This window comes from Thunnus albacares, chromosome 8, assembly GCF_914725855.1.
Source record: "Thunnus albacares chromosome 8, fThuAlb1.1, whole genome shotgun sequence".
In the NCBI taxonomy this organism is placed as follows: domain Eukaryota; kingdom Metazoa; phylum Chordata; class Actinopteri; order Scombriformes; family Scombridae; genus Thunnus; species Thunnus albacares.
In genome coordinates this window covers 7,486,341-7,502,285 of record NC_058113.1, presented here as the reverse complement: position 1 = coordinate 7,502,285, position 15,945 = coordinate 7,486,341, and the positions used below count along the sequence as shown (strand labels likewise).

Sequence of the window (15,945 nt, the reverse complement as noted above, 5' to 3'; positions counted from 1 at the left end):
GTGTGTGTATTTGTGTGTCTGTGTTTGCACTCCGAGGACGGAGCACCATGGAGAGCTCCGCTTTCCGCACAAATATACACACATACACAAATTCTCTTCTTTGTTAATTATACTGATGATAAATTCCATCCCATCATATAGCTGAGAATGTTTGTTTTTTTTATCTCCCTGAGCTCAAGCCTAAATATAAAAGCTCATATACACTCTTCAGGTTGGATGCACATTAATAATTCGCTGTAACAAAATGTAATCTAATGATATGAGCGTCTCGCGGCTCCTCATTATAGCTCCGATGGACAGTTCAAACTAATTGTCTCCTGCATGTTCGGGTGGGATGAGCTTGTGGAAATGATGTCCGACAGAGATGTTGATTATTTTAACACGAATCCGCCATATAATCAGCATAAAAATATGAATAATGGGTGTAGAAATGACAGGTTTTTGAATAAGCTGCTGCTTAGACAGTTCAGTGGATCCCTCAACACGGTGAGCATTTTATTTTTAATTGAGTTTGCTTGTTTTTCTTTATTTTATTACTTGAGTCACAAGTCTGCTGCTGTCCTTGTATTGAAGTATGATTTCAATTTGTGGGAACTATTCTTGTTTTGTTGCACATTTTGTATTGAAAATTCTTTTCTCAGGAAATGACATAGTGTGCAACATATCCATTCCTGAAGGTGGTCTAATCCCTGCACTTAAATTGTACATTTGAAGCAATAAACATTAAAATGTCAGCAATTTTTCTCATTACTTTGTGAATTTCCATCTGCCTCAAAAGCAAAACATTTAAAGGTTCTACTATATGTAACGCAGAAGCATTTCACAAAGAAATGATATTAGATTTTCAGTCTTAACTTGTGTTTAGTCCAATGTGTCCTATAATAATAATAATAATAATGACACAGTAATCTCATTGCTGCCCTAATAACACTGGTCCTTTTCTGATCTTTGTTGCAGTTTCTGTCAGAGGATTGCTGTGTTGCATGTCTCTGCTCTCTGCCCCTGAGCAGGACACTGAGTGTGTTTGGCATCTGCTGGCCAGATCCAATCGCTCCCAATCAGCAGCAGTAGGAAAAGGTGTGGATGTGGATGGAATGAGGACAGGAAACGGCTGTGTGCCGTCACTTCGCTGCAGGACAAAATTTGACTGACACATTCCTTCGCCCTCCAGAAAGTGTCAGGGCGACCGCCTCGACCCTCAGGTGACTCTGTCTCTCTCTCTGTTGTGTTCTTCCCTCACTACCTCTTTTTCCTTTCTCTTTATCTTACCCAGCCAATGCTATGAACACAAGCAACATCTCTCTCAGTGAAGGGAAAATAGAGCTTTACCAGAGTACTTGATGATACTCATCAGGTACCTTAAACAATAACCCAAAAAAGACATCAAATAAAAGCAAGACAAGGTAATTGGATGCTGATAGCTTTATTTGCAGTGAGTAGAAAAAAAGGGGGAGTGTAAGGCACACAAAAGTTTAGAGACCATATTGAGTGTTTCTAGTGAGGCATATTTAAACCCCACGGGTGATGGTTTGACTCTGTAGCAAAGGGTCATTGATGGTCTTCTTGTCCAGGCCAAAGGGCAAAGGTCAGTGCCCAGACATGGGGTTTGGTCAGTGCAAAGCTCAGAGGGGCGTGGAAGTTTAGGGGTGAGAGGAGGTCATTTGGGAATTCGTGCTGCTCATTCGTTGTCAGAATCGTCGGCTGCACCGGTGATGGTGTAGGTTTGTTCCTGGTGGTCCGTCTCCACTACGTCATCCTCATTTTTGACTGTCCTGTAGGGGAGGAAGGAAAATGGAGAGCAAAAGAAGCTTGTTACAGCTCTTAAACAGGCTGGACTAACCCTAACGCTATCAGAAAGCATTTTAAGACACTTTATGTCATTGCTTCTTAATCAAGGGTATGTATGATTTTATTGTCCGGGTTTGAATGCTGAAATAAACAGAAGCTGTGTTTAGAAGAAATAGAAAAAAATACCTGACGGTACCTTTACCTAATGAGCACCGTCCTTCTCTCCGTCAGCTCCACTGCCTGGTCTCCATAGGGCTCAGATCCATCTGATCCCAATCCAGCACCACTGGCGTCACCCATTCCTCCACCAGTCTTCCCCTTTCCATCAGTGCCTGACAGTGCAACACCTACATCATCTCCACCCACACCCTCACTGCCCCCGCTTCCACCACCCATTCCACGATCTTTACCTTCATCACCCTTCCCTCCACCTACACCGCCATTTCCACCACCGAGCCCCATGCCTAGTCCACCCGTGCCACTTGTGCCTGCAGTGCCACCACCACTGCCTCCAATGCCGCCACCCATTCCACCTGCACCGCCCATGCCTCCACTGAAGCTCATCCCAGAACCAATGGCGCTGCAGCCAGTAAGAGACATGGTTTGCATCATATCAGAGAGTCGCAGGTTCTCTCCTTCAATCAGTTTTCTGTAAGAAAAAAATAGATATTAAAACTATTGCTTACATTTATTTAAATACATTTCATAGTACTATGTCTATTTTTAAGTGATTTTCCTTTCACCTGTAAGTCGTAATCTCAATCTCCAGAGACATCTTGATATTCAGGAGATCCTGGTAGTCGCGCAGGTGCAGCGCAATTTTCTCCTTGGTGGATTTCAGCTCGAGCTGCAGGGCCTCAATCCGAGCCTTGTAGGTTAACAGAGACATAAAATTACTGTATGAATGAACTATTGTGGTGGCTTTGTGTCTGCATGCATGAAAGGCATTGTATGTATTCATGGCTGACTCTGGGGTGTCCAGGTGTGCACCCTGGGATAACAAAAGCGTATCTTTACCTGCAGGTCTTCCAGTTCTTTCTTATACTTTTCTTTCATCTCTTGGATCTGGGCCTCAAGAGCTTCATTCCTGGTCCTCAGGCTATCCAACTCTCGTTCCTTGTTTTGGATCTAGAGATATTTTTTGCGTGAATTATAGTTATTATAGTGACTCAGTATTAATTCTTAATAAATCATCATTCTTTCATTTTCACTTATGATACTCACATCCTTTTTGGCATTTGTTATTTCTTCTCTAATGCCTCGAACCTTATCCACATGCCTCGTTGTCTTGTTGGTTAGATCTTCAAATTTATTTTTATACCATGAATCCATCTCCTAAAATTGAAGGATGAACATTTGAAACACTGGCATAAGTTTAATCTGAAATGCCAAAAGCTTATTACAGTTTATCTTCAGACAGGATTTTACCTGGAGATTTTTAGCTGCGATGTCATCATATTGAGTTTGGATTTGTTTCAAAGCAGCAGCGAGATCAGGCAGTTCGAATGCACTCGACGCTGTGGCATGAGCTGAATAAATCTGTTTCATCAGCTCATCAATTTCCTGGAGAAAAACAAGATTTTTGTAATCATCGCAATGAAAGGCAAAGTGTTTTCATAATCCCTGCACAAAGATGTTATCCACCTGTTGATGGACCCGTTTAAGGAATTCAATTTCAACTTCCAGCTGCTCCAGCTTCTTCTCCAAGGCAATGCGTGAGGAGGTGGCTTTGTCAACATCCTGAAGAACACACACCATTATTATCATTTATGATCACAAATTAATTTAATAAGGAGAAGGTGATATCGGGTAATGAAAGGTAACATACTGGGCGGAAAGCTTCAATATCGGCCTCAGCTTTCCTCCTCAGCTCAACTGCCTCCTCATATTTGATTTTGATAGCCTCTAGTTGAGCAGCTGTGGACTCCTTAGCTGCCAAGGAAATGTCCTGAAAACCAAGAAGCCAGAAGTAATATGGTCGTCTATTAGATTTGAAGGTGTGTGCAAGGGTGTGTGCAAAATAAGCCTCTTTTGCATGTTCTGTATGAACATCATTCCTGTGTGTGTGTGTGTGTGTGTGTGTGTGAGTGTGTGTGTGTGTGTCTATGAATGCATAGTCAAGCCATCTCATCTGTGCATAAAACATTGCTGAGGACAGCTGTACTCTATGACACCTTAACACGCTGAAGCACCTCTCCATTTGCCTGCCAGAAATAAGCCTGTTACCAGGTGAGGAACCTAGAAAACACCAAGTTGACGTCTTGTATCGTTGCTTGGATAGATATTCTACAGCTCAGTGAGGTGTAAACATCGCCGGGAAACAAAGAATTTAGGCTTCGTGCTCTATTGAGCATCTGAAATGTAAAAAAAAAAAAAAGAAGCAGAAGAGATGTGCGACTTGGATGATTCTGTCTCACCCGCTGAACTCTCATCTGGTCAGCAACCTTTTTCAGCTCTCTCAGCTGTTCCTCATATAGGAGGCGCAGACCTGATGGCCTCTCAAACCTGTTCTGGTAGGCCTCAATCTCTCCCTCCAAAAGCTTGTTCTGCTGCTCAAGAGATCGAACCTGTAAAGGCGAGAAAACCTCTGCTGTGATATTTCAAACGTGCCTGAACCAGACACCACAATATGTGCTCACAGAGGTGAGAAGAATATGCCCCCATTTTTCAAAGAAAGACATTTTTAGTCTATCCTGACAAATATGTTCATCTGCACATGGGAGAAGTAAAATCTGGTTAGTTTGAAGGCTGGGGTACCTTGTCAATGTACACAGCCAGTCTGTCATTGAGGACGACCATCTCCTGTCTTTCATTGGTGCGGGTGCTGCGGAATTGCTGGTTCTCAGCTGCAGCCACATCCAGATCTATAGCAGGTTCTCCACTGGGCCCAACACAAACCATGGCTCCTGCACCCACACTGCAAACATGTTCCAATACACATTATTCCCAGTGCCGCAGACATCAAATTTGTAGATGGCATCTCATGAGAAAATGTTACTGCAAACAATTGAATAAAAATTAATGGCATTTAAACTTGATTTAAAAATTGTTGGTTACATCTAAGGAATCTTGACTGTAAGTTTTAACATTGTCTCTACTTACATGTATTTTCATTGAGTACACAATTCTGCAGGCTATTAGAAAATGAGCCTTCCAAATCATCTTTGAGTTTAAAGGACATCTGTCCATGTATGTAGGTACTGTAGCGGACACAGCTTACCCTGCTCCAATCATGCGAGACCTGCGTGCAGCTGAGACGGTCCTTCGTCCCACTGACTCCACACGCATGCCCCTGGCCCCGGCTCCGCAGGGGTAGCCGGCGGATGCATGACGGACCTCTCTCCTAGTGGGGGATGGGCTGGACACCCTGACCTGGTAGGACGAGCTGCTGCTGTCCTCAAAGTGACGGCGGTAGGACGAGATCCTCTCCGGGCTGTGGCTCATGGTGGCAGCAGCAACTGTGTAGCCTTTGGTTCTCTGAGGAAGAAAAAGGAAGAAATACTCAAGCAGGGCCTGTCTGTGGTCTTACTGCACTTCACTGCTGCTCCACTCTGTTTGCACTCCCTGATTGTCAACCCACTCTCAGGTTTTATACTCCCCATCGCCAGCCATGCCCCCGTCTGTCCAAGACTACGCAGTTCATGAGCCAACACCTGTGGAATCTTGAACCTCTGCATCAACGCAGGCTTGACCTGCTGCTCAGATATCTATCAGCAGCTTGTGAGGAGCTGAGCTGGGCTGGAACAGTGACTGACGACATCATGTACCACGTATGCAGGGTTCACTCATTAATCTCTGGAAAATACAGAGTGTGATCATGTATCAGCCTGCCTTTATCAAGAGCATAATAGGCTTTGCTAGGGTTACAGACGGTTACAGCACATCCATCACCTCAGTGACTACTGCAGCACTGGGCAGCAGACAGACAAGCAGGCAGGCAGGCAGGCAGGGTCTGGTCAGTCATAGCAGCCAGTAGGTGCAGCTCTGATGTGATCTGCTCTGATGGGACGAGGGACTTTAATTGAATGCCGAGCAGAAGCTGGAGGGTGACCTGATGAGGGCTGTGGAGGAACAAAGGGCCCTGGCAAGATTTGACATAAATTAGTAGGCTACTTATTAGTCTGGTCTGTTTTCAGCATATTAAAACTGGAGTATGCAGGAAAAAAGAAAATGGAATTAACTGCTTCTGAGGGTAAATAAGGAGGCAGAAGAAGAGGAGGGGGGAGTTGTAGTCTGGAGTTTATGCTTGACATAGCACAGTGATATGAGGGGGGAAAACAGTGGTCAGGCCTGTTCAGGGCAATTCTCCATTGGCACCTACAGGGTCACTTGGTCAAGGGTCAGTTAATAATGCATAATATAATACCAATTATTGTAAACAGTAAGTCCCAGCAACATTAACCCTCCTGTAAAATACCCAACCTTATAAAATACCTCAGGTTTCACACACAGAAAACCAAAGAATAACCAAACTATAGATTAAATCCTGTCCAAAAGCTAGATGATAGTTTGTTTTTTTTAATTTTAGCACATTTAAAACATGAAACCCAACTTGTAAAATGCTTGTAAATAATCTTTTCTGTGAAACTTGGATTAAGTGAGCATCTATTTCTTTTCATTGACCTCAGACTTTACAGCAGCCTGGGACTTTTAGGAAGAGTTGGAATCTGTGAGTCATGTGAACAATCTATCTCCGCTAAGTATTTATTAGTCCTCACTTCAAATGCCAAAACAACCCCACCCCCTATGTTTCATTTAACTATTAACCCTTGTGTTTTGTTGGCACTGACTCTATACTTTCACATTGTTTTCCCACATGCCCGTATTCTCATATTTGTTTTTCCTTTCTTCTGAACCTTATAAAAAGCCAATTTATAGATAAGTATTAAAATGATAACCCTCCCCTTTGACGCAAACTGGACTTGCACAGAAATTACCATAAAGCATTGTTATTGTACCTTTAAAGGAAGTATTTCATATTTTATGTTATAAAGACTATACATGAACACATACAGAGGGGTCACTGAATGGTATGAAAATGATGTGAATCATATGCTATGACCTTCACAGTCACCAGATCTCAACCCAATTGAACACCTATGGGAGACTTTGGACTGACGTGTTAGACAGCGCTCTCCACCACCATCATCAAAACACCGAATGAGGGAATATCTTTTTTAAGAATGGTTTTCATCCCTCCAGTAGAGTTCAGACACTTGTAAAATCAATGCCAAGGTGTATTGAACCTGTTCTGGCAGTATGTGGTGGCCCAACACCTTACTAAGACACTTTATGTTGGTTTTTCCTTTTAATTTGTCACCCGTGCATATGTTCCTATTGTTATTCTCAGACAACAAAATGTACAATGTGTTATTGACCGTGATGTTACTTATGTTTGGGGTCAACAATTCCCCCCTTACTGCATCACACCTCATATGAACACACTGTTATGAACAAATAATTGGTTGGAAATCCAGTTAAGACATTTTTGGGATTTGGGAGTGGGAAGAGTCATCAGTAAGTATCAAGGTGATTAAACACTGATTAGCATGTTTTTTGAGCTGTTAAAGAGGGCTTGAACTAAAGGAACACACAATACACAGGATATGGACAGATCTGCTTTTACAGTCAAATATGAACATGTACAATTATTTCAAAGGATCGGATGCTTCCTTTGCCTCCTTGGGAAATACTTTTTAATGTAAGTACAAATAGCGTTAACACTTCTGAGCCATATTATTTACTCATGCATGTGGAAAGTCACTCAAGAGTTCAGTTTCCTTTTGACTGTGACTCAACAAGCTGCTCATATAGTTATTCATCTAAATGTTTATGATTAAATTGAACAAGACTATGAGATAATTATGAGTTCTGTTTGGACTTTCATCTTAACATTTAAAAGACGAGGTTAATAGGGAGCAAGGTCCATGGCTGTAGTCGACGTGCTGTAGTAGAGGCATTCCTGAACACTAATGGAAGACAGCTCAGTTGAAAACAAACACATTCATTATAATGGATGATGAAGGAACCTATTAATGTTCCCTGGAGGGTTGGTGGCAAATTCATACAGAGACAAGGTGGATATTAGACATGACCCTTCAATACCGTAGATCATCTCAGTCCCAGCGTGTCATCTCAGCAACCTCCTGTATGCCTATTTATATCACAAGCTATCCAAATGAATGTCTTCTCATGTCGTTTTTAAATGAACCAGCTGGACACTGTCCCTTAGTTGTAAAAAAACAAAACAAAACACAAACTAATATAATTTTAAATCAAAACTATAATTTTATTCATTGAATGATCTTGGCAACAATTGCACTGACTGCTGCATCTATGAGCAACACAGTATGTGATATTTACAATACATCAACTTGAAATGCTGAACTATTCATATTATCCAATGGAAGCCATCATTTTTACCCATGTACAGTTGTAGTAGTCATTTGCATAGATAAGTCATTAGCATTTTCTGCACATCATGTATTAATATTTGTAGTACGCTTTAGAGCAATCACCTGTTAAAAGTTTAGAGGCTGTGAAGGGTTTGTAAATAGCTCTATGATGAAACAAATTTACAGATAACTTCAAGTAATATTGCAGTAGATCTTCATTTTTTTTTAGCAGCAGACGAGTCATTGTTGATGTGTGTTAAGCCCTCTAATCTGAAAGTTCTTTGGGATTCACAGATGAAGAAAACAACTTAAATCATAAAACAACGGAAGAGTATCAACTTTTTACAAATCCTTTACAAGACCCCTTATTACACATTCTCACTTTTTCTGATCTGTTATCCCTGGATCAGTTATGTTGTTCATTTTTCACCCAGTCTTGCCATCCACCCGGATAATGCTGAACACTGAATGGAAAAAAGGGAAGAAAGTAAGTGAACTGTTGCATAAACAGAGTTGCATCAGAAATCAAACTGTCGTTGTGTTTGACTTTACTGGTGAAAATCACATAGTACCACACTGCATTTAATCATTGCATTGTCAGCCTCTTAAACTAAGCAGCCTTTTCTGTACTTTTCATCAGATACTGGATATGTGGTGCGTGGCAGCTCTCCAAATGGCACTGCATGCGTGATACGTTGGCACTATGCAACCAAAGGTCATTAACCTCAAGTTAGTGAAACTTAATAATGTCTTGCGATAAGATATAAAAGTCAGATGTAAGACTGAGTTGACCAAAAACAGCCATAAAAACATACTGCTACTTTAACCTTTGTTCACACTAAAATAAGACGCAACTTTATCAAGAAATCTTATTCAACATTTACTGTGCATGACTGCGACAATCCCATAATTTGTGGACTTAATGACAAGGTGAGAACCAATGATTTTGACAGATAAATGCCAAAGAAACATGTCTCACTCTTTGTATCCCAGCGAGGCGGCCGTGTCGAGAGCGGTCTTGCTCCTGATTCCTGCCAGGCAGGTGAACACAATGTTATCTTTCGCCCCGGGCATTTCACCACCATACTTTTCTTTGAACTCTTCTGCACCCAGCTGGAGGGCCGTGTTCACTTGTCCCACTGCAAAGTCAAGGATGCACAGCCAGGTCAACTTCCACTAGTAGTAAATATGTGCCATTAGATAAAATAAAAAAAAAACATGGAAGGTTTTTGTATTTCTGTGTTAAAGTGGTGCACCTTTACTTATTTGGATCATCTAAGGAATGTTAATCATCAAAGAAGATAGGAAGCATGTTTACCAGGGTGTCTACAGGTGACACCCACCTCTTTTTCTGACAGTTTACAGTATCCTATCAGCCAAAAAGCCATTAAAATATATAGGAGAGTGAGTCCACCTTCTCCTTAGTGATCTACCCATCTAGCTAATAGTATACCCACCTCATCAACTGTAACTACAGACTTGGCCTTCAGACAACACACACTACTGGACACCACACATCCCTGCTACCCAACTCCAAGTTTGTATGTATTTTTGGTGGAGAGAACAACACTCACGGGGAACATTAATTGACCCTGGGATGAAGCCGTACTCTCTCAGCTCCCAGGGCTCTCTGACATCTATTACTACAGCCTTCCGGCCGGCCAGAAGCTGCTTCAGCTCCTCGTAGCTCACATCTGTGCTCGGTGGCGCTGAGCTGAACCTGCGGAGCAGCAACTCTGAAGCTGGAAGGAAAACAAACAAACAAGCATGCCATATAGCGTTACTCTAAATATATGAAGCATTTTAAAGGTTCGAGCTGAAACTCATACCGATAAGAGGAACACATAACTCCGCTGCTAACATGTCAATACGGGTGTTAAACTCACTTGTACAGCCGGGGTGAGTGTTGTCGAGGCGGGACAAAGAGCTGCGCCCCCCCGGGACAGAAGCCCCAGGACGGACGGTGCTGTTTAATAACAGCCGCGGGACAACCCCTGAAAACCTCCAACACCTTCTGAGAGCCATATGTGATTAATTTAAACCTAAATTATTCTCTATAGGATCACGTCTGCAATGTAAACCTGTTATGAGTCACACTGGTCACACTCACCCTGCTAATAATGACCTGCGCTTAAGCAGAAGTACGGATCACGTAAAGGACAAAAATACTCTCTTTTGACTTCTTCTGTAACACAAAGTAAAATAAATGAACCTGATGTTTCAAAGGTCAAAATATAATCAACATATCTAAGCGCTATGTGCCCCGTGTATCTAAAACTAATGCACTCGGGTTTTACAATAAGATCTAATATATGAGGCGTTTAAGGTCGTGGGAAACAGGGAAAAGTGACAACCACTTCTGATTATGAATTTATAAAGAGCTCTCATAATAAATACATTCCTCTGACCCACATCTGCTCTCAGGCAGTATTGGGCACCGGGTTACTAAAACTTTCTTACCACTTAATTAATAAATTACCAATTAAATTAATTCACAAGTTCTAGATCCTGACTCAGTTAAGTGTTGTATCTGTTTGTAATCAAAACAACTACACAATCTAATTCATTGTTTTGCCTTATGTCTATAAAGGACTGAATTTCAAAATGTTGCTGATTATTTCAGATAGAATGAACGTTAAAGAATATAGTAAAATACAACAATAAACTAATTACCCTGTACTTACACATATATTGAAAGAAGGGCTGCAAATAACGATTATTTTCATTATCAGTTAATCTGCAGATTAGATTCTCGATTAATTGATCAACTGTACAGTAAAAAAAAAAGCCAATTACAATTTACTGCAGCCATCTTCAAACATCTTGTTTTGTCCTACCAACAATCTAAAACCCAAAGATTTACTAATAATGTAAATTGAATGACTATTTTGCTCAAATAGTTGCTAATTAATTTTCTATCAACTAATAAATTAATCGAGAAATCGCCGCAACTCCTTAATTTTAAGCTCTTTGAAAGTCCAGCACCTCTGAGGTTGTGCGTGTTTTGTAGGATCTCCGACTGAACCTGAATGCAGTATTTGGCCATCCTGAGCTGCCGTAGTACCTCAGAGTGCGTCACATGTCGACGAGTGTTGCTAGTTGATGCTACCGAAAGCTTGACAACATTTGGAAAGTCAAAGGCAAAAACGAACAGTTTTCTAAGAAATACATGTTCTGTCATTATCGTCGCTGTTTGCTTTGATTTGAAATGCTTCATTATCTTCGTGTTTTGTGGGAATAAACACACTTATATTCATTCTAGCTTGTCTGCTAGCCAGGAAGAGTTGGCATTTCACTGTTGGCTCCTGGTTAGCTGACACAGTCAACATAGGAGCTAAAATAAAGAGGTGAGTTCATACGGCTTTTCGTTTAATCCAACCACTTCTAAATATTGTGAAAAAACATTATAAAACATATTTGATAAGCGACCTAATGCTTCTTGTTCATTTAAACTGGACGGTCCGGGCCAATTGAGGCCTCTTAACCGTGTTATTGCCCATAACCAGGTATTTCTCCCTGATATGTTATTACCTGTTATCTGACTGACCATATTTGTTCTAAGTGACATACGGTGTGCAGCCCATTATGATTTGGACAGTTATACATTTAGTGTTGTTTTGGCTCTGATTCCCAGCACAATGCATTTGAAATGGAGCACTGACAGAGGTTAAAGTGCTGACTTGAAGCTGTAAGGATGCTCGAGGTTGGTCACGTTTCTATTGGGTGAACAGTGTTGAAGACATTGCCTTAAAAAACTCAATTCACAGCATTTTAAAGCAATGCAGCACGACAATAAACCTAAACTTATAATAAACCAATGAGTTTTGGGGGACACACAGTACAGTGGCCTTTACTGGTCAAGTCAGTCATCGGACCTCAGTTCACTTGAGCAGGTGTTTCACCAGAATGAAGCCGAATAGACCCATGAAACAACAAAGAAGTGGAGACTGCTGCAGTACACGTTTGGCAGAGCAACATCGGTGAAGATAAAAATCTGTAAGATGTAGACATCAGGCAGATTTGAAATAAGATTACTTTTTGTAAGTTGCCTAACTTGTTTTGGTTCACTAAAACTACAGTTCATCTGGTGGGAACTCATTCACTTTTCATTTCAGATGAAGAGAGTCAAGAGCCAACACAACAAGAAAATGTGCCGCTGTCTAAAGATATATAAACAGCACTGAAGCAGCTTATTAAAAGTGATGCCTACACAGTTTAACATGCATACAAATCTCTACTGAAACACCAGAGTGATGAGGTCGGATTATTTTGGCTTTAGAGACTAGTGAAAGCATTGTTTCAGTCAAGTATCTTTATTGAAATGCATATGTTTTTAGGTGATTTAATTGTGTGCAGTAATTTCTACGTCTGTCTTGCATCTTCACCTCTATAGCTCCAGATGCGGCTTAAGGACCCCTTCTCTTTGAAAGCCGCCGACATGACTAAGCGGACAAATAAACCGAGGAAACCTCGAGATGAGGAGTCATCAGATGAAGTCAGCGGTAAGTCACTGAAGCAGTACAGGGCACCAGACTGTGTAAGTTAGTGCTGTGAGTTTGAGGGCAGCACTGATTTGGTATAGTCCTGTATTGCATAGTGCAGAGGTTCTCAATTTTCTTTCTAAGCAAAGGACCTCTTACAAGATGGAGAATATATCTGGGACCCCTCATGGAAGCCCCCTGAGGCAAATTCAGATTTATGATTTTGGGCTATATAAATAAAAATAGACTTGATTTGACAATTATGTCCCTTGGAATAATCTGACGTAGCCTATTTCTGGCTGGACCAGCCCTATAACTGCAGTTGTCCGTGAGTGAGTGAGTGATGAAGTTATACCCTTGGTCGGCTGACTGAGTGTTGGAGTTTCCCCATTCGCCATTGCTCTTTCAAAATAAATCGGTGTGAGATGATGGAAGGGGAGGACAGCAGCGTAGAGTGACTGTGTTTGCTGCTCTGAGCTCTGACGCTCTCAGATCCAGTGTTAGATGCAGTGAAGTTGACTAAACAGACACATACCAGTGTCTCTCATGTCTCCTCCTCTACCGTCCAGTGGGATCGACTTACTGGCTGGCAGCGCTGTCAGCAGCCAGCAGAAGGGAGGCTCCGCGGTGCGTTTGGATTTTATAAGTGAACTAAATACAAAGACGCAAGCTTTTTATTCCTTTTGACATTTTCACATCACAAACAACGAACAACAGCATTAAAACATGAGTCTTGCAGGTAAAACATGTGACTCAGGTAGCTGTTATATCAGTTTAGTGTGGGCGGCTGCTCTGCAGGTGCGCTTGCTTTGACTGTAAGTGCAGTAACTGGGCGGAGATAAGCCTCCTGAGTTTGCACTCAATATGTTGTCAAAATTGAAATTTATAATTTCTACCACAGCTTACATGATCATCGACCGGTAAAGAGGCAAAAAACAGGTGCATAGAGGCATGAGGGAGAGTGCACAGGCAAAGCACCGCAAATAACCATCACTCTGACAAAACACTCAATGCAGAGCAGTAGTGTAGCCAGAAATATTAATTTAGGTGTGCCTGTGGGATATAAAGACTGCAAGAACCAAAGTGATCTGTAGATCAACCAGAACAGTTTTTTTACTCTTGTTTTAAGATCTCATTAGTATTTGCCTAAAATTCATTGTATCGATAGCAGGCTTCTGGTTTTGTTTACTGTTGCTTAGCAACAGAGGTGCTGGAATGAGTTTTGGGTGGAGGGGCATCCAGCTTTGAATGACATAATAGTCATGATTGGACCAACGCTATTTCAGCCATAACTCTAATGTAGTCTATCTCACCTTGTAAATTGTCACATAGTCTAGTAATCAATGTTACACAACAGCGTTTGCACTGTAATGTGTCTCAAGAATAAAACATGAAAAGCTGAAAAGAAAGTTGAAAAAGAGGTCGATGAGCCCTGCTAACCTGATGTGTCATTCATGAAAAGGAAGAATATTGAGTCATAACCAACCAGTCTGATGTGTGTAGAGGTGTGTGTGATTATTCTGCAGAAGACTGGTGTCATATTCATCCGATTGAATGAAGGTAAACACAGTGAACCGCTGTGCGTAGCGGCATTGCGCACTGGCAGAGGCTGCAGATTTATCAACATATCTGTGCTGCTGCCTGCAGATGCTGCAGGGATTTAATGAACTGAAAGAGAAGCTTTTCATACAGTATAAAGCAGCTGTGGACAACAGATACTGTAAGAATCACCCACATTCATTTACAGATCAATACAGACGCTTTAACCACATTAAAAGTTATTTTCTGTGCTGATTTGGTTGGAGTGTTTAATTAAAATAACTTATTTATATTTCATGCATTAGTCCAATATTGCAGCACATTTACAGCAAGTATTTAGTTTGCTCTTGTTGATAAAAATCACCAAGTGGCAGCGCAGTCACTTTGCACCAGAAACAGACGTGGTTCTGAGACATTTAAGACCCATTTTCCACAAAAACACCAACAACTCGCTTTGCGCTGCCTGTTTGTGCGTCTCCTCCCAGTAGTTCACCATGCATGCAGCACTGGGCACCACAATACCACACAGATGGACAAAGCAAATTCAAGGTCAAGAAAATACCAAACTGTCTGTGTACTGCTTGTGCTGGTTGTTGCACTATCACGAAAAATAGGGCCCAATGTTGTATTTGGTGGTCAAATTACAGCCATAATAGGCCACTTACAGTCCTCTGTGTTCTGATTATGATTGGATTTGATTGGATCCAACATGTTAGATATCATCGCTGTGACCGTAATACCTGGCTTTGACGTTACCACTTTATTACCAAACACCTGAAAGTGAGGGGTCAAAAAGTCTCGTCCCCCCTATTCCAACACCAGTGCTAAGTAATGTGATAGTTTTAAGAAATAAGATGGTGGAGGAAAGCTGCAACATTATTTTTTCATTTAATGCTGCAATAATTTCCCCAATAACATTATAGCACAACTGTTGCATAGAGCAATGTCAAACCTGGAGCTCTGGTGACTGCAATATACTCAATGAACATATGCAGCATTGAACATGCCACTACATCGCATCAGATTTTCTAATAGCAAGTGTAACTACACAACCGTAGGTTGTTTTTTTTAAGCTAAGCCTATAAGCTATTTGCACAATGCCACTACATGACAAAAACAGACTGACAGCGTGCCACTTACATAAATTAATTAAGCATCATGTATCCAACAATTCAGCAAAGTGTGATATTAACAAAGTTTAGCTTAATTTATAAGCCATCATTACATTCACAATCCCTCAGCCAGGAACACAATAGGCTGCAACAGCAGGTCCCATTGCAAAAATTACCTCTACCATCAAAAAGCACAATTCATACAAAAAGCACATTAGTATGACTTACATGTGTCAGCACATCTTCAAGGTTTAAAACAATAAGAAACATCCACTGAGCTGCGATGTGTCATTTCCAGTGCTTCCAGACTTCAGCAGAATTGAATGAAAATCAGAGAGGAGTCACAGAAATGTAGCTGCAGGATTTCAGTGAAATAAACTCCAGCAGTATTTGCACATTACAGTATATACAGGACCAACTGCTTACTGTAGGTTTGACATTGCTTTATATCCAAAGACAAAGATATGCATAATTATCACAAAAGTAAAAGAAATGTCCTCAGACAGTGTGGATACTATATTTAACTGGTCTTAGAATGTAAATTAATCTGTTATTTTTCTGTTTATGCAGAGCTAAAGTTTCATCCCATTGCAAGACATGATGGCGCAACACCTCATTGCTTTTTAGAAA

The 15,945-nt window shown here is 41.1% G+C and overlaps 3 protein-coding genes across 5 annotated transcripts in view; 1 reads left to right on the top strand and 2 right to left on the bottom strand.

Annotated features, from left to right (window-relative positions):
* Nucleotides 1–1,407: 1,407 nt before the first annotated feature.
* Nucleotides 1,408–5,420, bottom strand: zgc:172323 (uncharacterized protein LOC564165 homolog). 2 transcript variants are annotated; one of them, XM_044359630.1, is made up of 11 exons: nucleotides 5,009–5,420; nucleotides 4,546–4,705; nucleotides 4,206–4,355; nucleotides 3,617–3,736; nucleotides 3,433–3,528; nucleotides 3,217–3,351; nucleotides 3,013–3,123; nucleotides 2,806–2,916; nucleotides 2,532–2,656; nucleotides 1,991–2,437; nucleotides 1,408–1,772 (listed from the first exon to the last, which is right to left on the bottom strand). In XM_044359630.1, exons 1-11 carry the CDS (start codon nucleotides 5,230–5,232, stop codon nucleotides 1,679–1,681), a joined length of 1,773 nt encoding a protein of 590 aa, XP_044215565.1. In that variant the 5' UTR covers nucleotides 5,233–5,420; the 3' UTR covers nucleotides 1,408–1,678. The 2 variants fall into 2 exon arrangements, with proteins under 2 accessions (XP_044215565.1, XP_044215566.1); XM_044359631.1 differs by having other exon boundaries at nucleotides 1,731–1,772; nucleotides 1,985–2,437.
* Nucleotides 5,421–8,053: 2,633 nt separating this feature from the next.
* tstd3 (thiosulfate sulfurtransferase like domain containing 3) lies at nucleotides 8,054–10,443 on the bottom strand. Of its 2 annotated transcripts, XM_044358628.1 has the most exons (5): nucleotides 10,070–10,443; nucleotides 9,758–9,925; nucleotides 9,163–9,322; nucleotides 8,566–8,647; nucleotides 8,054–8,248 (listed from the first exon to the last, which is right to left on the bottom strand). In XM_044358628.1, the coding sequence occupies exons 1-4, from the start codon at nucleotides 10,206–10,208 to the stop codon at nucleotides 8,590–8,592; spliced, it is 525 nt and encodes a 174-aa protein (XP_044214563.1). In that variant the 5' UTR covers nucleotides 10,209–10,443; the 3' UTR covers nucleotides 8,054–8,248; nucleotides 8,566–8,589. The 2 variants fall into 2 exon arrangements, with proteins under 2 accessions (XP_044214563.1, XP_044214562.1); XM_044358627.1 differs by having other exon boundaries at nucleotides 8,054–8,647.
* Nucleotides 10,444–11,222: 779 nt separating this feature from the next.
* Nucleotides 11,223–15,945, top strand: part of usp45 (ubiquitin specific peptidase 45) — a 37,348-nt gene continuing 32,625 nt past the window's right edge. The window contains exons 1-2 of the mRNA XM_044358626.1: nucleotides 11,223–11,530; nucleotides 12,577–12,685. Coding sequence (XP_044214561.1) covers nucleotides 12,583–12,685 — 103 coding nt within the window. The 5' untranslated portion in view covers nucleotides 11,223–11,530; nucleotides 12,577–12,582. The remainder of the gene's footprint in view (nucleotides 11,531–12,576; nucleotides 12,686–15,945) is intronic.